We start from the raw sequence: 20,786 nt of genomic DNA on the forward strand, positions 1-20,786 counted from the left end.
ATATCGATACAGGGCTCACAATTTATAAAATGTTTTTACAACTAGCTCTTTGATTTGCATAATAACCCTGTGATACAAAGTAACTGAGGTTCCGATTAATTCATTTAAATAAAATCTATATGAGGATTAAAACCATTCCATCATGACAACGAGGCTGCTGTCAATCTTCGGTGTTTTTGTGAAATCTAGAGGGCAAAGAGACCAAAGAATCCTGTTCTGCAAACTCCTGAACTTAACTGCCAAAGAATCGATACATCTAATTCTGTCAGAAGCTTCTTTCTGAAGCATCATATTTGATATCTGTAAATCAATTTGCATCATTTGTGCTTGTATTAAACTATTTGGACAAAGTTGATTCATTGCCAGAGTGATGAGAAACGTGCCTCATTCAATGAGGACATATCATAGGTATTCTGTCATATTCTTTTTGGAAAATTGCTGGCTAAAAATTTGAGGGACTCCTCATCTGCTGTGACATGGCAGGATACTTCATTGGGGGCGTGCCCTAAGTCCTTGCCTGTTCTCAGCGCCCGTGTGTGTGCTACCAAGCTAAAGCGCTTTTTTCGCGGCCTGGTGTGTGCCCATATTTTTTTAAGTACATGGAAGTATAAGCTTAGCAGGTAATGATTAAGAGTATGGACTTAGAGCCATGCTAATTAGTTTCTAATCGCAGCTCTTCTACTTAGTAGCTGTGTGAACTTGGTCAAGTTATTTGGCCTCTCTATGTCTCAATTTGTTCATCTGTGAAATGTGCAGATGATAATAGTTTCTACGTCATACGATTGTGGTGAAGATTAAAAGAAGGAATATTTCAAAGCATTTAGAACAACATCTAGTACATACTAAGCATAGTGTATTAGCATCCATTATTTTTATCTTTTTTATTATTATTATTACTATTATTTTCTAGTATCCACAGCAGTCTTAATGAAACATCTCACCAGCTCAGTATGTCCTTGCAAGGAAACAAGATGAACATGATAACTGCAGACTAATAGTCTTCATAAGGAAACTTCCAGTGAATATGGCACATTAAGGAGAAACAATTTCACTATTCTTTCTTTTCTGAAAAGAACAGTTGTTTCCTGAAGGAATGGTCATCACTTTTACAGTGCGCACACCGTAATGTGTTCCTGAAGGGACACATTTACAACAGCTGAATGGCTTTCTCCATTGAAATTTCTCCCTTGCGGATCTTGGTGCGGCAAAAGCAAAAGCAAAAACAAACTACAGGTGTTTTTATATCTTGTATTTCATTTACAGTGATGATTTGATGAAAGATTTGATCTAGAAATAAGAGCCGGTGATTGAATCAGAATGTTCTTTGAAGGAACGGAACATAAGAATTCCTGATATGATCCCCTTCCGCTGTCAAAAATAACACTGGGAAACCCACTCCGCTTGCTTGTACTTATATACGGTATTCATCAATTTTCTTACTAAAACGAAAGCCAGGAACTGATTTGAGGGGAGGTTCCCTTGTTTCCTGAGCATCATAGTACAGAGGCTACCACAGAAGATTTACATGGCTGGTTGGATTTTGCAAACAAGAAGAAAAGGGTTCAAACATTCTCAACATCACACCGTGTTCTTGAATGCTCTCTTTCATTGCATGATCTTGCTGCAGACAAAAGAGTACTCCTCTTTTAGGGATGTCTGATGAGAGGGTAAGAACGGGGGTTGAGGAAGGAGTAGAATTCCCTCCCATTTTCAGAAACTGCTGTTGCCAACATAACCCAGATAAGCTGTTTTTATGTCGCCTTCACTATCCTTTTCTTTTTTAAAGTGCTATGTGTTACTTTCTCCACATGAAAATATGGGGGAGCTATGCTTGCATGTGCCCATGTGATAATTTTTAAATGGACAATTATCGCAACTTCTGAGAATCAGAAACAGGGACATTTCTCTCAAAGATGTACATGTCTAAGTAAAACTGTACCCAGGTTTGTCATGAATTCCAGATTCCTTGTGCTTCACAAAGTCTCCCCTAAGGAGTTTTTTCTATGTGTAACGTGGATCTTAATACTCCAGTTCAAGGTTCCTCTTTTATTCTGTTGCCTTGGAAATGTAGAATGCTTTTATTTCAAACATATGATTTCTAAGTTTCTTGACTCGTGATACACGTAAAGTCCCAGTTTTCAAATATTCTTTTTTCCTAGGTGCACTATGCTGAGTTTTGTGAAGTTTATAAAAAGAGACATACCCCCTACAACTTACATGTGACATGGTCTGGTGTCAGCCCTATGTTCATTAGAATCAGGGATGTGAGATACCAATATGCTTTAAAAATGTGAACAATTTTTTTTGCTCCTTTATCCTCTTCTCTTACTAATCTTGCCTGAAGTTTCCTCAGCACTTTACCCACTGATTCCACAAATATCTATTAAACGTTTACTATTACTATGTGCCAGGTTTGATGATAGGTGCTTGGAATACACTCGGCCCTTAGAGAACTTGTATATACTGCTGTTCTGAAATGAGAGATGGACAGTACTGAATGATCATACAAATATAAAATTCCTACTGAGACAAGGGGTACAAAAAAGGTATCATGGCACCATACTAGTCTAAAATAGGAGTGTATTTCCTAAGACCCCATGTAATATGAGATTATTCTCCCAATTCATTATTTTTCAATTGAGGTATAATTCACATATACCGTTATATTAGTTTCAGTTGTACAACATAATGATTCAGTATTTGTATATATTACATAACAATCACTACAATAAGTCTAGGTAATATCTGTCGCCATAGCTACAGAACTTTATTTTCTTGTGATGAGAACTTTTAAGGTCTACTGTTAGAAAGTTTCAAATATACAGTTTAGTCTTATCAGTTATAGTCACCCATGCTATATATTATAACCCCATGAATTATTTGTTTTATAACTGGAACTTTGTGCCTTTCGACCCCTTTCACCCATCTTGCCTACCCCCACCTCCCTGCCTCTGGCAACTATCCCTGTCCACTTTTCAGCGGGGCAAACCAACACCCATTCAGTGCTCATCCACAGATAAAAGTGTGACTTGCTCTTGCCCCACTCTTCAGGGCTTAAGTCTGAGACTGATCAGTGTGCACGGCACCAAATCCAACCCCCGGATTTCCCACTGGAGCTCCTCAGCTGCAGTGAACTGTCATCTCCCTGTCTCCCCACACGCAAAGTGTGCACACAGCTATGGTGCCCAGCATGCACTGCTCCCCAGAGCACAGGGGGCTGTTCCTCTCAGAAGCAAGGTGCCAGTCAATGCCTGTGCCCAACGTCTTCCTGCCTGGTTGTTGTACAGGAGTGTGTCTCTAAGTACACTTGGAAGAATGAGGGAGGAGCGGAGACAGGTTAGGGAAATTCAAAGAGCAGGCCTCATCCAGTGGAGTGACAGCAACCCTGTCTCTCAGCATTCTAAATCCCAGATCTCTGAATCGGGGTGAGGCAGTAGAACAGAAAGGAATTCTCTCCCTAGGTTTTCTCCCATGGTTTCTGTCTTTAAGGAGAGCTTGGATATTCCTTGAGCAAAACTCTGTCCTCCAGACCATGACTCTCGGTCATCCCGGCCAAGCCTTTTCGGAATTCCAAACAAACAAAGAAACATAAGTGTTTGGAGCACATAGCTCTGGCAAACCCAAAGCACTCTACTTTTAGACTTTTGTGTCTGCTGGAAATCCATTCAGAAACATAAGCAGCTCCCTTGAAGCAGGGAACAGCTTTGGGAGCTGAGCCATAACAGAAGTAGGACCCCCTAGGAGGAAGGGTTACAGGAATGAAAAGAGCATCTGTTAAAAATTTGCAAAACAGCATCTCACTTAAAGGATTTTGGACACAATTTTAGGGTACTTAGACATTTTTAAAACATCCCCTTCGAATCAAACCTTGCAATCTGGGAGACCATCAGAGGTGTTCCACCTGACTCTGAGGACAAAGGTAGCTATTTTTAGCTTCTGAGGCTTATAAAATACACACAGGAGCTTGGCCTTAAGTCACAGGCATGGCTGGAGCTTCTCACAAAAGCCCTGTGTGATCTGACATTGTGTGTGAATCACCAGCGCGGCAGGTTCCACGGCCCTTTGTCGGCCTGGCCCGTGCCGGATAGGCCGGACTCCCCAGGCTGCCGCAGCGCCCTTCTGAAGCCACATCAAATGCACCGGAGTGAAATGTTTGGAAAGCAGATGCTCGTTAGGCCATCAGAAGTAGACATACCCCAGAGAAGGAAGAGAAGAAGAGAGGGAAGCGACCGTTCAGCAATGTTATCACACGACAGGCAAGAGAACCGCCTGTCACAGAATCACTGTGACCACCGAGATGACACCGAGCCAAGGAGCCTAGGAATCCTCTAAGGAAGACCAAACCTGCCCTAATTGGAAGCACATCTGACAAATAAAATGCCAGAGAAAAGTGCTGTCACTTTTCCCTTTTCAAATCATAAATTACCCTAGTTTCCTGGAAAGGAATGTCTAGACAGGCGTATTGCCCCCTCAGAAAAGCCGGAGACCTGCTCTTTGAGAATCTTGCTTGAAGATGTAAAAAAAAAAAAAAAAATCTAACCATTCAGACTCCCAGAATGTGGGGGTGAAAATTGTCACAAATGATCAATGAATGCCTCCTCTCAGAGGGCTGAGCCCGCGAGAGTAAGCTGGCTGAAGTTATTGAAAAAGCCAGTTCTCATTGCGATGAAGCACATCCTGGCAAGGCCACAGAAAAGAAAATTGTAGCAATCGATACAGATTAAAGTGGAAACCGGATGAAGTTTTCAGCGAAACTCGTCTCCACTTCTGCTGTAATGGATGAACTTTTGAGTGCTGATGTCAGCACAGTTTGCAGATCCAGGACATTGAATATGGGAATCAAAAATGGGTAGAAATTTAATTGAAACTATAGCAGGCCCCTGACATTTAGAAGGGTAACGCTGCCTCTCGTACTTGCCAACTTCTCCCGTAATTGAGCTGCATTTGAAAAGTCAGCTTTATCCCTTCAAAAGGCTTGTTACGTACGTTGGCCCCTGCATAGCCTCTCTTGATACATTTGATATACTTAACAGATAATCTGTAGATGGACTGTCGAGGCTCTGAAAGAATTCACTGTGAAGCTTCCTGTAAGGAAATCTGCCTGTCCAAGTTCAAGCTTAGTGGGGGGAATTTTGTGAAATTGACCAGAGACCAGGTAGAATCCAAGAACTCACGGGATTCTCAGCCAAACAGCAGAGTCAGTGTGCTAGGAAGAATAATACCCTCCTCTCCCAAAATGTTCACGTATGGTCCCTGGGAACCGGGGATATGGTATCGTACATGACAAGGGGGAATTTACAGGTGTGGTTAAATGAAGGCTCCTGAGATGAAGATATTGTCCTGAATTATCCCAGGTGGACCCAATATAATCAAGGGGTCCTTATAAAGAGGGGAGCAAGAGAGAGTCAGAGAAGGGGATGTGACAATGGAACCCAGGGTCATAATGATACAATTACTGAAAGGGGGTCACAAGAAAGGAACGAGGCATCTTCTAGGAGCTGCAAAAGGCAAAGAACAAATTCTACCCTCGAGGTGCCAGAAGGAATACAGTCCTGCCTACACTTTGATATTAGTCCAGTGAAACCTATTTTCTATTTCTGACCTTCATAACTGTAAGAGGATAAATCTGTGGGGTTTTCTGTTTTAGATTTTATTTCTTTCTAGACAGAGGGGAAGGGAGGAAGAGAGAGAAAGAAACATCAATGTGTGGTTGCCTCTCATGAGCTCCCTCCCGGGGACCTGACCTGTAACCCAAGCCTGGGCCCTAACTGGGAATCGAATTGGTGACCCTCTGGTTTGCAAGCCAGCGTTCAATCCACTGAGCCACAGCAGCCAGGGCAAGAGGATACATTCATTGTGCTAAGTCACTCGGTTTATGGTAATTTGTTACAGCAACAGTGGCAAACTCATACAGCCAACAACATTCATTTTAACATTCTTTGTTTCTTCTCATTTTCTCTTTCCAACACCAAATGAAACATCTAATTCAATCAAGGATTTTGGAATGATCCTTTTTCTCTCTTTGAATGACATCTCCTTAACCTCATTCAATCTCACCTGCCTGAGTGTGATAGATAACTCCTGCTGGGAGAATTTGCATTTCCAAACAGCTCCAGGGAGAAGCTATTTTCTATAAGAAGAGGACTGATGCTGAGGAGCTACATAGAGCTGGGCACCATCACCCATATTTTGCAGCTACCTTAGTTCATCTTTCCAGCTGATTGCAGAAGCATCGCTCCCCACAATCATTTTGTGACTGAGGGGTACCAAGGTTCTGAGATAGCTGATAACATATTCTATCAATGGGTCACCAAAGGTGGGACTGGAGCCCAGGTCTTTGTGACTCTGAAATTAGAAAGTTCTTTCTATGTTGAGAACAGGCTGCTTCTAATTTACTTATATGAAACAATACAGTGCTTAACAGCTCAATGTCAGCATGAATTTGGATGAAGGAGTCATTTGAGAAGCAGGTGCCACTCCCTTGAAAGATGCAGGTGAGGAGACAATCTGACTCTGGAGAGGACCTTTTCGATAGGTTGTCCTGGACTCACCTGCTGTTTCCTCTCAGGGACAAAACCGATGGGCAGTGTGTGTTGCCATTTCTAATTATTTTGAATCTCCTTCTAGGGGTATTTGCATTTGGGCTTTTTGCTACTGACATTTTTGTAAACGCCGGACAAGTAGTCACTGGGCACCTAACGCCGTACTTCTTGACGGTGTGCAAGCCAAACTACACCAGTACAGACTGCAGAGCCCACCACCAGTTCGTCAACAACGGGAACATCTGTACCGGGGACCTGGAAGTGATCGAAAAGGCTCGGAGATCCTTTCCCTCCAAACACGCTGCCCTGAGCGTTTACTCCGCCTTATACGCCACGGTGAGTGTGTGAGTCTTGCCCTCTCTCCTGAGTCGGGCTGTAGCTGGGATGTGTGTCTTCCTGCCCTCTTCGCCCCCATTCTTTCATCACTGTCACTTGTAGTGATTTTTTAAATCTCGTTGCAACATGCTTCTCCTATGCAATATGCTGTTGCTCCCCAACCCCCAACATCTCAATGTAATATCCTGACCTGCCAGAGGATATTAGTTCTGGGAAGAATGTTGATAATCACCTAGTCAAGTCTTTGCATTTTGCTGATGCAGAAACTGAGGCCCCAAGAATAACTAAGGACCCATAGTGAGAGGTGGGAGCCAGGCTTCTGGCTCCGCGTCTGGGATTCTCTCCCTGCCCACAACAGCACACTTTGATGATGTGTTGGTTGGTTCCAGAACAGTACACGTTCCTCACACCTGCCCCCAAATTTGCAGGTGTGGGCCCTGGATGAATGGCTGCCCCTGCAGTGCACACACCCGGGGTGAGGACCGCAGCTTGCCTGGGCTCCTCCCGACACTTCTCCATCACTTTGCCAGCAGAGATGGGTGATCCTACAGGACCTTCAACACCCAAAACTTCACTTCTCACCACCCCCAGATCACACAGGCTTTGACTGCCTCCACGAAGTATAATGCTCTCTAATTTTTTTTGCTCTTAGCACAGAGAAAACCTAAAGTGCAACCCGCATCTTAAAATACAAAAAGAACAATGGTATCACTCTTATTTTTCTGGTTCTTAATTGCATCCATTTGGGAAACGATCTCATTACACCTTTCTCTGACCTATACTTCTGTGGGGCCAAGAGAAATATTAATACTTTTCCTCCCATTTTCTAAGTCCTTCTGGCTGAGCTAATTATCAAGTTAATAGAGACAGATTAACAAAAGAAAAATCAAAGTTTAGAATATGCACATGGGGAATTCACGTAGGCGTGATAATTCCGTGAAAATAACCAAAAACAATGAAGCAGCATTGGGTATATAGGACATTTTTTGGACAAAGGAGACAGGTAGGGAACAGGGTATCAGACTTCAGAAGTGAGAATGGGTGAGGCCCTGGCCAGGTAGCCCAGTTGGTTGGCGCATTGTCCAGATGCGCCAAGGTCGTGGGTTTGATTCCAGTCAGGGCACATGTAGGAATTGACCAATGAATGTATAAATGGATGGAGCAACAGGTTGATCTCTCTCTCTCTCTCTCTCTCTCTCAAATTAATTTTCAAAAAGAGAGGGAGTGGGTGATTTATAAGTAGTTGAGGGAAGGTGGAACACAGTGGCAGGAAAATCCCTGCTAGCCAACTCAGAAACCAGGGAACGCAGGGGTGGGGGGCAGGTATCTAGCTAACAGTCTTCTGCCTGAAGCCCTCTGTTTACCATACTTAATTCAAGTTTGGCTAAGGAAGCATCCTAAATTCTCCTTCCTAATACAGCTTTCTCTGTCTGAATCTCTTGGGCAGGAAAGTGGGGAGGTTCAAAGATTCTTTCTGAGTCCTGTTTCTTAATAAACAGCTTAATATCAATATCCCCAAAAGGCAGCTTCAGGGTGGAAAAACTTGGGCCCCTTCAGTTGCACAGAACTGAGAGTTAGGGAGTCTCAGCTCGGAGGCCGGGCATCACGTGCATCTACCGTGGAAGCACAATTGTTGGTGGACTCCATCACTTTTCCTTGCCACAGCTTATTTCACATTCAGGAAATGACTGGTGTAGTGATTCTCAATAAAAGGTGAGGGGAGGAGACGACAAAGAGAAGAACCCTGTCAAACTGTCCCTTCTTTCCAGAGATTCTGAGCGTGCCCCCAGCCCCAGGGGAGCATGATCCCATCCCCTCCCCTGAGAGTCTGCCTCCGATGGAGGTGCATTCCCGCAATTACCCTGAATTACACGTTCAGGGCAGAGAAGAGGCGGCTGACTACCGGTCTGGTCTCTTTAGTAGACTTCAAAATAAATTGCCAAATAGTCTCTTTAAAACAAATGTTCCTCTGTGTCCCATTTACAGGATCACATCCATAGGACCAATTTGTCAACCAACAATTATCCAAAATGAGTCCTCCTAGTTACTCTGTTTAGATTTTCTCTTTAATGAATACATGATAAAAGCTTATTTCAGCTGCGCCCACATTGCGGAAACATGAACATAAATAATACAGAAGCCTCAACGTACAAATAGCTCAGTGTGAGCTCAGTAAGGCTTCTTCGCTTCAATAAAATAAAATAAAATAAAACAAAAGAATCCATGCAAGGTATCTTTTTAAGCAAAGAAAGTCCTGTCAGGCATTCAGCATATTTTTTTTAAAGTTTCAAAATATTCATTTGCTTTAAATTATCTAGAACCTAAGTTATATGAAGCAATGTGCTTTTGTACTTTTTTCTATGTTTTTATCAGACTAAAGTCATTGCTCTGTGAAATTAATTTTTCAACACCCTTATAAAATTAAATCTGTTATAATAAACTCTCATCAAATAAGATATAAATTTATTTTGGAGAGAAGGAAGTAAGCAGAGTCAGCTCACTCAGAATAGATGCAGCCATAGCACGTTTTCAAGGGTTCAGGTATAACGCAATTTAAACGATGCCTCGCGATCATCAGCTAAGCCCTGATACAAGATTCCAATTCTGCAAACAGTTCTGAGCCCCTATTATGTGTGAAGTGCTTTCAGAAATTACTCAATGAATATCTCCTAAACACTAGTTAATACTCTGAAGAATACTAATTAACTATAGGCCCCAAGCTCTTAATTGTTTGTAATTTAATTGAAAAGATTTATAAAGGTTATATTTTAAAAAATATAGAGAGGCATAAAAACGAATATACCTAGTAGAAATGTTACATAACACTTTTTACACAGCCTCAGAATGCTGTAATGATATGCTCTAATTTATGTAACTCCGATCTAACTACAGTTTTCTAGAGCATCGGCTACATGTAATAATAAACAGAATCCCATCATCCTGTATTCGCACCAGTGTTGACACATCATTCTAGGAAATGAACAATTTCCATTGTAATATTGCAAAATGCATCTATTTGAACTTGCATGTGCTCTGGCCACATAAACACACTACACCCAATAATTTAAGTATCAGCACACCATTTTTCAGGGTTGCAAACTCCTTTATCACTTTTGTTAAAGACATGATAAATCAATAATGCCCTCTACTGGTTTCTTGTAACCATTACCAAAGGTGAACTAACTTAAATGTCTACTTGAAACAGGCACATCTTCCTCACTAGGCCGCCAGGGACACATGTGATAACTGAGCCTAGGAAAATTTACCTGCTTCCCACAATGAAATAAGGAAGCCTACATATTAGACTTGAAACTAACATAAAATAATATTGAATGTCAACTGTAATTGAAAAATAAAATTTTTTAAAAGAACAGCCCACATAAATTTAGGCTTCCTAAATTTCAAAAATAACTAGTGTAATCATTCTTTAGCTAGTTCAGGTTTTCCCAACCTTTTGTATGTCATGACACAAATTTTAAAAAATTAATATTTTAAAATATCCTGGAGTAAATGAATAGATAGAGCTGATCACAGTTGTCCCAAGGAATGTTGAAGTCAATTTCCCAGCACAACTGAAACCTATGTGACACACTGGTTGAAAAGTTCTAATTCAGCCAATAGACTAATCAGTAAATGCTTTTGTCTTCATTGCTCAGAAGTGTGAAGAATCAGCTAGAAGTACGAGGGATGCAAAAAAGTAAAATGTACAGCCTCTCACCTACCTGGTCTTCATAAACTTCATTCTTGTAGAAGGTTTATTTGGTATCTGAGCATCGTATTGCATGGGTTCTTCACTACCCAAAATGGTACTTGACTCTGTGGCATAAAAACTGCGTCTTCTAAATCTGATCATTATCATGTGGTCATTCTGCATGTCACCATAATTTCTGTTCACATGTCCCCTAGAATACAAAACACTGTGATTAATGGGCATCTGTCCTTTGTTCTCGCTGCACTAGTTTTCCACCCACATTCTTTCCTGAAGGGTGGCTGAAGGGAGTTGTTCACCTAGCTGAAGCGGTTGCTTTGGCACAGCCCGCTTCTGAGTGCTGGAGTGTGTGCGTGCACGCGTGGGTGTGCACTGTGTGAGGAGGCTGCCTGGTCACTCCCCAGTCTCTGTCCTCTTCCAGATGTACATCACAAGCACAATCAAGACCAAGAGCAGTCGACTGGCCAAGCCAGTGCTGTGCCTCGGGACCCTCTGCATGGCCTTCCTGACGGGCCTCAACCGGGTCTCCGAGTACAGGAACCACTGCTCCGATGTGATCGCAGGCTTCATCCTGGGCACTGCCGTAGCCCTGTTTCTGGTAGGTCATCTTCCTTCTTTCTACGTTTTTCCTTCCCGTGCCCTCTGACAGGCTGCCCACAACTGTGGTGAGTCAGGCTCCCAGACGTCACAGTCTAAGCCCAGGTTCATCTGGCCCCAACTTTTGTGAGCTCTAACTATTCCCCGGGTATTATGCATGCTTTTGCTGGAAGAATGACTTCTGAAATACCCTGTCTTTCAGAAATATGATTGCTGTATTCCCTCCGGGGATCAGGGAGAGGAGTGCCCAGGGAGAATGGCTTAGTCCACTTTCTTCAACACTCTGCCTGGGACTGGGGCTGGGCAGACTAGTAACTTGGCATACCTCCGAACCATTGTTCCGAAACATTTGTTCAGGATGCATTGGGAGCAGAGCTCAGTGTTGTTTGGGGGAAGAACAGAGACCAAAGACCACTGGTGGAAGCAGGCAGCCCCTTCTCCAGCATTCCAGGACCCTGAGCTCGGGCTCAGGCTTGCAAATCCCACTGAGAAACATGAAGACTCTCAGCTGACCACACCCAGACTTTTTCAGAAGACCTGTTATTATCTGAACGTGCCTCTCAGGCATCTTATTTCTGCTATAAGTGGCTTCTCAACCACATGTAATAATGTTGCTGGATTTGTGGTTAATACAGTTTCCTCTGTGTTTTTACATTCCTGATAATACTTTAGTTTCTCAAATACATGGGGGCCTGTCTACCTGCTCAACTAGGAAATCTTGGATTGAAAAAGAAGGGGTTAATTTTTATTGTTTTTTTTCTTCTTTTACAGTTTTGTTGAGGTATGAAAGGCCTATAACAAATGGCATGTAAAGTGTACAATTTGGTCAATTTCGACATACTGATACATCCTTCTCTCCCACCCTCCCCTTTCCCTCATTCCCAAGCCACTACTGGTTTCCTTCCTGTTACTCTATATTAGTTTGTCTTTCTCAGATTTCATGTAAATGGAATCATAGAATGTGTCTTCTTTTCTTCTGGCAACTTTCACCCAGCATGATTATTTTGAGATTCATTCACATAGTTGCACGTAGCAACAATTTATTCCTTTTTCCTTCTGTATAGTATTCCATTGCATAGGCATACCATAAGGTACAGGATTTTAATAATCTTCAAGGACTTAAAATAAGCCCAGAAAGATTTACAGTAAGTCCCCAGGGCTGGAGATTCACCTGCTGCACATGACAGCATTCAGCCCACTTCCCCTCTGAGACTGAAGCCGTCACAGTCTGGATGTCCCTCCTTCCATTCTGCCCTTTCTGGTCCAAGGCACTCATCAAGACTGGCATCTCACATGGAAGGATTTCACAGTCCTATGCGCTAACTCCTCCTTATCCTCCCCAACATACAAATACACCCATAGCTCTCCCAACCACTCATGCAGAGTTTCCCAGTGCTTTTTACCTGCTAAGATACACAGAGAAAATGCTCACGTTCATTCGGAACACTGATTGGGAAACTCCATTCTAGCTCAAAATTATTTTTAATGGATCTAGGCTTTTCTTCTGTAGTGAAAGATGGACTTAGATGCAAATTCTCTGGGTGCAGCAGCAGGGGAAGTGGTGCTGAGGCTGACTCTGAAGGTACCTCACAGGGGTGTTTTCCTAAGATTGCTTTCTTTAAAGAGGGAGAAACTAAAAGTGATGTCAGAGAAGACAGGGTTTTCAAAGACACATCAAGGTGCACAAAGGAGAGGGCTCGAAAGGAAAGCCAAACAATCTTGCTGTCCATCAGTCCTGGAGCCAGCCACCCCCAGCTAGAGAGAAAGGGCAGTGTGGACCGTCCTGAGAGATTTCATGGGGCCTTTGAAGGATGAAATCTATAAAACCCTTTGTGTTTCCTGAGGTCCCATATACAAATTCTTCTTTACCATTAAACTTGTCTTCTCTCAGTGACTCACTACCACTCAGTTGCTATTTGGACTGTCGTTGGCTTCCCAGACGATAGCAAAAGTCAAAATTTGTTTTCCACACATGACCTTTATATAAGACCCACACCTGCTGTTCAGTTCCTCCGACAGGAGGCAGACCGCCCTGTGTCTGCATTTGCATAGGTGCACACACAGTAAGCTGAGAAGTGGGAGGGGGAGGATGTCATAGAAGAGACTGGAGGCATTCCAAAGCAGAGACTTGGAGAGGAGTCAGAGAGAAGCAGAGAGGAGAGTCAGAGAACAGGAGCACACTTGCAGCCTATGTTCACTGCTGTTTTGTGTTTCCTGTGAAGATGAAAGTGTGGGGAGGAAGGGAGATGATTAGTTGAGCAATTACTACACACCCTCCTCATTATGTACACCAAATCAGGTGCTCCCAGGGCAACCTTAACCATAGTCTTACCCTCATTTTATAGCTGAGGAAAGGGAGGCTCAAAGATAAGTAACTTGCCCAATGGCCATACAACCAATAAGGCATGAATCTAACCTGAGTCTTTTCAACTCCAGTCTCTTCAACTTCAACACCTTCCACTTCTCCTGTTCTGTGAGGAAAAGAAGTTGAAGCAGAGATAGAGGAAAGTGGTGAACATTTATGTAAATGTCCCGCAGGGTTCAAAGAATGACAGGAAAGATTCAAAGGCACGGATAGAGGAACAAAGATACAGAACAAGGGCAGAGAGAGCGTGGAAGAAAAACAGACAAACTCTACATGGGCAACAGAAGCAGGACTGATGGTAAAAGGAAGAAAGAAAGACTGAGGTATGAAAGAGCCTCAGGAGTAAAGAAAGTGGGTACTAATTTAGAAGGGAAGTTTTTTAACAGAAGCAATAAAAGAAAAGTGTCCCGCATAAGTTATGTACTCTCAAGCAAACAGTGGTCACATAATTTAAGGATGACCATCTTAGGCAGGAGTTCAAGGCTTGAGTATTTGCTGTCTGTATGGCACTTGTTAAGAGGCAAAATACTGTCTTAGTCTGAGCTATGGAGTTTAGACCTCTTTATGACCTTGGGCAAGTTATCTAGCTTCTCTGAGCCTCCTCACACAAGTTGGAGATAGTGGTACCACCTTTCCTGTAAAACTGTTGAGGAGGTTATATGAAATAAGGTAAAACTCTGGAGACAACGCCAGACACAGAGTGGCCCTCCATCAGTATTAGGTGCTATCATCAGGTGGGTTGCATCACCGCGTCTTTTCATCACTACAGATTTATGAGGTAGGTATCATATCATTCTTACTTTACAGGTTAGGAAACAGGCGCATGTGTGGGTTGATTCTCATGGGCCATCTGGTGATTAAACGGATGTCTCCTCGGCACTGAGAAAGTGCTCAGCCAACACCCCAGACCATACCCTGGGTCTCTCCATGGTCCCTACGCACTGGCTCAAAGGAAACAAGTCGCTATGGCAGTGACATTCTAGGGGAAAGGCCTGCCACCCTCGGAGATGGCCAGGCCTTGATGGCTGTAGTCTGACCCAATCTTTTTCCCCCCTCGTCCTGCAGGGAATGTGTGTGGTCCATAACTTTAAAGGAACGCCAGAATCTACTTCCAAACCCAAACCCGAGGATCCCCGTGGAGTGCCCCTAATGGCTTTCCCAAGGATAGAAAGCCCGCTGGAAACCTTAAGTGCACAGGTATGGTAAAGCGGTTTCAGCAAACCAAATCCCCAGGCTCAGACCTGTTATCTTGGGAGGTCAGTCAATCCATTCGTCTTCTCGAAAGCACGACACCGCTGCATCCACCCAGCAGCAGTAACATCCAATATGAAGGCTCTCAAGACCTTCACAGCTCCCCTCAATTTGTCCTGCATTTATTCTGGCGCTTGGCCACCATGAATCCTCTGGAAGTTCTTAGTAATGTCGAGCTTAAGCCTCATCTGCTTCAGGATTCCTTGGCCTCCCGTCTAATTCCACAGTTAGGAAAGTTGGACCAATTATGTGGGAAGTCAAGTTGATTTATGAATCAGGACACTATTTGGGAAAAAAGGTTGTGTAACATCTAGTGACAGATGCAAACTAGAAGCACATTGAAAAGGTTATTAACAAATCGATGTCAGGGTTCTTTTGGATCTGTTTTGATGACAACCATCAAAAATTCAAGAGAGCAATACTTACTGATCACTTACTTACACCAGGACCTTGCTTCATGCCAGGGGTACAGAAAAGAATTAGCCACACCATCCTTGCCCTTAAAGAACTCACAGGTGATTAGGAAGGGACACAGATGAGTAACCATAATCAGGCAGGCTGAATCAGAGGTCCAAAATTTGCCGTGGGAACACAGATAAGGAAAAAATCTGTTCTGTCTGAGAAGGCTTGCTCGCTGAAAGGAGCCCTGACAGATGGCTTTATTCACTCACTTTTGCCTTCGACAGTCTTCCAGGTGCTTTACAACTGTATCCTTAATACAAAAACCTACTGAACCAGTAGTAGAATTCCCATTTCCAGGCTAAAGATAGGAATACGAAAGATCAAGAAGTCAAATTCCTTGTCCAAGGCCACATATCGTGTCAGAGAGCTGGATGGGTCGCTGTTCAAGCAGACAGAGAGGGGCGTGGCTAATCTTAAAACAGGGTTTTTGTAATCTGTTTATCTTGAAATCTTGTTCGTATTTGGCGTTTTCTTAGTAAGCAATTTGTACAGGTCCTGCAAGGGAAAAGCAGATCAACCCCCTCCCCGGAATTAGCATGTGCTTCACATCAGTATAGAATAAAAATATTTTTCACTATTTCACGTAACGGTTATTATCTATCAGCTGTCTCTCTGAGACAGATACCCTGTCTAACTTTATCAATAATCCAGAAGAGAACCCAATAGAGCTATTTTCACCCTGGGAAAAATATTTAGGACTCTCCATTAAGTCCAGTGCCAACTAGTTTATTTGTTTGTTTATTTTCCCTTAATCTGTATTTAGATAAAATACAGTAGTTAATGTCCTAATTAGAAGTAAAGTACTGAAAAAATTATTACTGGTTTATTTATCTGTATCATGTTGATGCAGGTGGAATGGCAAATTAGCCTAAATAATGATACCTTGTAATGAAATGGTATAATAGACCCTCACTAATTTTCCTTCCCTATCTAATGGTGTTTCTGAAATTGGTGAGATCAGACTGGTTCCCTCTATTTTGGAGGTGAAGCAATTACAGACAAAGGTCAGTTTAAAAGGCAAACTGAAATATTTGCTTAGTTCCACAAATATGCCACTCTCTGTGCCCTTGTGAGTGCTGTTTACTTCGCCCTGAACAGCCAACTCTAAGGATGCCTCCTTTCCACCCATCCTTCCTCCCAACGTTGCTCAGCCACCACCCTTGGTCCGAAGCCTTCTCCAGCCTCCCCTCTCTCTTCTCCCTTAGGACCCTGAAGAGTTAGTGGAACAGGCCAAGAGACATCCAGGCCACATTTTGAGGGATTCCACTTGCATTGAAAAATGAAATGCCAAACAAGGTTTCAAAAACTGCTATTCACAAGATAGATAAAAAAAATTATTTTAAATAATATATTGATTTATTATTGTTCACAACAGGCAGTAGTGGAACTTCTTTCAAATCTGCTCACGTATGTTTGTATCCATGTCGATCACTTCATCTGGATACAGTTTAAGGCCTTTCCTGAATTCCAGGCTTGGGCAAGAAAACCCTCAGGGTCCCTCTGTGATCGCCCCTCACAATGAAAGCCAGTGCTGTCCCCTCCTATCTGCCTCCCTCAAGGACTTAGAGATCCTTGAGGGTCTGAAGTATATCTTACTGATTCTCCATATTTCCTGGCATTCAATAGGTGTGAAATAATGCCTGGTGGATAGATACATGCAGACCAGAACCAAAACCTGAACTAGATGCTTGAGTCAAAACCAAGAACCTAAGATCGGACCATAGTCACTATCTGAACCTTCGTGGAAAGTAGAACTAGGAGAAACTATGAATAGGACTTCTGCAGGCTGGTCAAAAGAGAAGCTACAGGAAGCTGCGTGGAAGTTGTTACCTCTCACAGATGCCTTCCCTAGTGTGGAAGATTCAAGGAACCTCCCACCTGCTCTTAGTGTTAAATGTTTCTTCCTGGTTAGTTGGGAGACTATACCCTTTATGTGTTGATCACGAAAAGAAACTTGGCGTTTATTGCAAGCCAACACATTCAATCTCACGATAGGCCTGCAATTGGCATTATTACTCTGTTTTATACACGAAATAAGCACAAAGACTTCAAGTAATATGCCCAAGGTCACCCACTGAAAATTAAAACCACAGACCCATCTATGTCTTCAAGGCCTTGCTTCCTACACAGTGTGGTCTGACATTTCATTCACGGGGGATTTCATTCTGAAATCCGCACCTCTCAGCAGGGGAATGGAAACACGCCGCAGGGCACAGTGTGTTTGAACCGAGCTGCACGGACTTCCTTTCCCCTCCGCCACGTGGAGGCCCCTCCCCTAGCCCCGAGCAAACATGTGCTTTTTTTCTCTCTAAAACATCAGCTGGGATTTGAATATTTGCCTTCTGTGATGTTTCCCCTTAGTTGGGTGATGGAAACGGGGTGCATTTTTCTAAAAGCTTTCCCAAGCACTAAAGACAAACCCAAAAGTAAATAATTACAGAATGCAAACAAAACAAAAATGGCCAAGTCTCCAAAGCACTATTTTCTGGGTCTGTGGAGTTACTGCGATCCTCAAGACACCCGCGGACCCAGGCTCTGTGTCGCCACACCCAAGAGACCAGAGCAGTTTTTAGCCTCGAGTACTTTGTCTCCTTGTTCAACACTGTTTGTATTAACAAAGAAATGAGAGAAGAAACAGTTGCGTTAACCCACTCTGGGTGTGGTGTAAAGTCTCCTCGCCTCTCCAGATGGGGGAAAGAACACATTTTTTTCTTTACCATACATACAGACACATGAAAGAATTCAATCTATGCTGAGACCCAGATACTTCAGGGATTCTAATTCAGCAATTCTGGGGTGAAAAAATGATATTTAAGAAAATATTCCCAGAATCCTAATGGGCCCTTTCATGCTAAACTAGTGATATCACAGACTTCATATACATAGAAAAAAGACTTGGAGAGTTAAAGCAATCTGCCCAAAGTCACCCATTTAGTTATCCTAGAGTGTTGAATTACTTTGTATTTTCCTCTGACTCTTAAATGGAGCCTTATAAATATATACATGACTGAAATATTAACCAAAAAACAATTCTAAAAGAGAAAGCATACTGGAAAACTGAAAACATAAAAGAAGAGGTTATTTTTCACATTAATGTGAAAATACATCGAATCTTAGTTTTTGCAAATATGGCACACCAAAGTACCTTAAAAATACAAAATACTCAGTTTCTACAATTCAGAATTGAGCTCTCAAACAAAAATTGGAAACCTGTAATAATTATTTAGAGCTATAGCCACAGTTTCTTAAGATATTTGCTAATTCCATGGACTAGGGGATTTAAGTTCAAACAAAAGAGAAAGCTTTGGGCCTGCAAAAGGTGGGGTGGTACAGTTGACCCTTGAACATGGGGACTGAGGAGCTGACCCCTTACACACATAGCTGAAAATCCACAGATAACTTTTGACTCCCCCAAAGCTTAACTACTAATAACCTACTGTAGACCAGAAGCCTTACCAACAACATGAAAGTCAATTAACACATATTTACTATGTTATATGTATGGTATACTATGTTCTTACAATGAAGTAAGCTAAAGAAAAGAAAATGTTATAGAGAAAATCAAAAAGGAAAAGAAAATACATTTATAGTATTTATTGGGAAAAAGTTTGCTTGGAAGTGACCCACACAGTTCAAACCTGTGTTGTTCAAGGGTCAGCTGTATGTGTGAATTATATAAACAGAAGAGAGAGGGGCTATATAACAAGTCATATGAACAAAAACTGATAAAATTACAAGGAAAATGGAGAAAGTTGCAATTACAGTAGGATTTTTTTAACACATTTCCCTCTGTAATTAATAAACAAGCAAAATATAGTAAAGACATTGATAATTAATAAGGTTGATCTCATGTGCATTATATATAAGCCTTCTAACAATGTATGAAATTATGAAAACAGACTACATATAAGACTATAAAGCAAGTCTCAAAAAATTTAAAAAACTATCACACAGACTACACTCTCTATAGAAAAAAATTTCAAAGACACCTAAAAACAAAAAGAAACCCCATACATTTGAAAATATTAAACTCACTTCTATATAACTCATGATTCAAAGAATAAATAACATGGAAATTTTAAAAAATTTACCTTATAAAATATGGGAGATACAGCTAAAATTACTTGGAGATCCTAAATGTTCATATTGAAATATAGTTGAGTGAATATAATATAGAGCAGAAGTATATAGGGAATAAATTTAGATGAAAAAAATAATGTGATTTGGATCGAAAAATCAGGAAAGCTTTTCCAGGAAAGGCAACAATTTGAGAGGCTGGGGTGGAGAGAGGGAACAGCCTATGCAAACTGGAGGACACAGGAAAGCCAGGGATATTCAGGGAAAAAGTGGGCGTGTACAGGTGTCAATCAACCCAACTCTAAAGACTGTATCTGCTTGTATTTGCAGAATCACTCCGCTTCCATGACCGAAGTTACCTGAGACGGCTGCTGTGTCACAAGCTGTTTTTTTTCAATCACCCTCCAATTCGATACTTCAAGACACACAGTTACGCAATGTCAAACTGTGAAGACAAGTATTATGTTTATCTAGTTAGAGGCTAATGTTTTGTACATTTTTGTATGAGGAAGTGATGTAGCTTGCCCTGATTACTATTTTTTTTTTTGGTCAGCTTTCATATATTCATGCCAGAATTTCAAACCAACAAAATTTTCTTCTTGTTCAAGTGTGCATTGAGGAACCACATTTATTCAACCATGGATGTTGTTTTGTGATATTTGTACACAAACCTTCTTTTTGCAGTTTTATAAACACAGAAATAAAACTAGTATAACAATTCACTTTGATCTTTTATCACCACAGTTGCTGCCTCCTTCAGAATTTTTGAATATCCCTGAAAGTTAACTTTTGAGTTTCGGGGAGGACAATGTTGGTTAATGGAAAATCTCAAAATCAATTGTGCAGAAGCAATATTACTTTCAACAGGAACCTTGTGTTCTGCTCTCTGCACATGTCATTGCATTCTAAGTTCAAGTGCAATGTTAATGCAGTCACCTAGTTACACAAGTGGCAGTTACACAAGTACTCAGAAAATCCTGAGTACGAGCGGAGTGGGATTACACGATTGTTTCTTAGACAATGGTCTCTCCCATCTAAGAAACCCAAGCCCTCCCTGGAATCCTGCCCTTGGGCAGGCAGGTGACTCTGCCATCTTCTTCCCCCAAACGCAGCCAGCACCAGCCTCCCCGTCAGCGCCACAGCTTTGTATATCGTATTGTATGGACTTTATATGAAAATGAATATTTTACAGTTTGCACAGTATTATTTTACAGAAAGGGTTTCAGAGCTTCTACAACCCAGAGCCCAGAGCAACAGCTTTACTTGGTGGCTTTTAATCGTTCTAGAATTTTAACTGCATCTCATTTTTCTAGCATGGTAATAACTGATATGTAACTCCTTCCAGGGAGGAGCTCCCTTGTCTGTACCTATCCGAATGTTTTCTTGACACTTCCATGTTGACTCTTCTTACCTTTTTTTGTACATATTTTTTTTTCTAAAGAGAAGA

At 41.9% G+C, this 20,786-nt stretch overlaps 1 protein-coding gene and 1 long non-coding RNA gene across 4 annotated transcripts in view; one reads left to right on the forward strand and one right to left on the reverse strand.

The window, feature by feature from the left end:
* PLPPR1 (phospholipid phosphatase related 1) overlaps positions 1–20,294 on the forward strand; it is a 235,927-nt gene extending 215,633 nt beyond the window's left edge. Inside the window, exons 5-8 of one of the 2 annotated variants that reach the window (XM_028526465.2) lie at positions 6,628–6,878; positions 11,009–11,185; positions 14,615–14,746; positions 19,670–20,294. In XM_028526465.2, the coding sequence (XP_028382266.1) occupies positions 6,628–6,878; positions 11,009–11,185; positions 14,615–14,746; positions 19,670–19,702 (593 nt within the window). In that variant the 3' untranslated portion in view covers positions 19,703–20,294. The remainder of the gene's footprint in view (positions 1–6,627; positions 6,879–11,008; positions 11,186–14,614; positions 14,747–19,669) is intronic. The other variant, XM_036021978.1, reaches the window with a different exon arrangement.
* LOC118499746 lies at positions 9,114–19,802 on the reverse strand. Of its 2 annotated transcripts, none has more exons than XR_004902272.1 (2): positions 19,699–19,802; positions 9,114–10,780 (listed from the first exon to the last, which is right to left on the reverse strand). It is a non-coding gene; the product is annotated as an uncharacterized LOC118499746 (long non-coding RNA). The 2 variants fall into 2 exon arrangements; XR_004902273.1 differs by lacking the exon at positions 19,699–19,802 and adding an exon at positions 10,887–11,022.
* Positions 20,295–20,786: the final 492 nt, after the last annotated feature.

Source organism: Phyllostomus discolor, chromosome 3 (genome assembly GCF_004126475.2).
Source record: "Phyllostomus discolor isolate MPI-MPIP mPhyDis1 chromosome 3, mPhyDis1.pri.v3, whole genome shotgun sequence".
NCBI classification, from domain to species: domain Eukaryota; kingdom Metazoa; phylum Chordata; class Mammalia; order Chiroptera; family Phyllostomidae; genus Phyllostomus; species Phyllostomus discolor.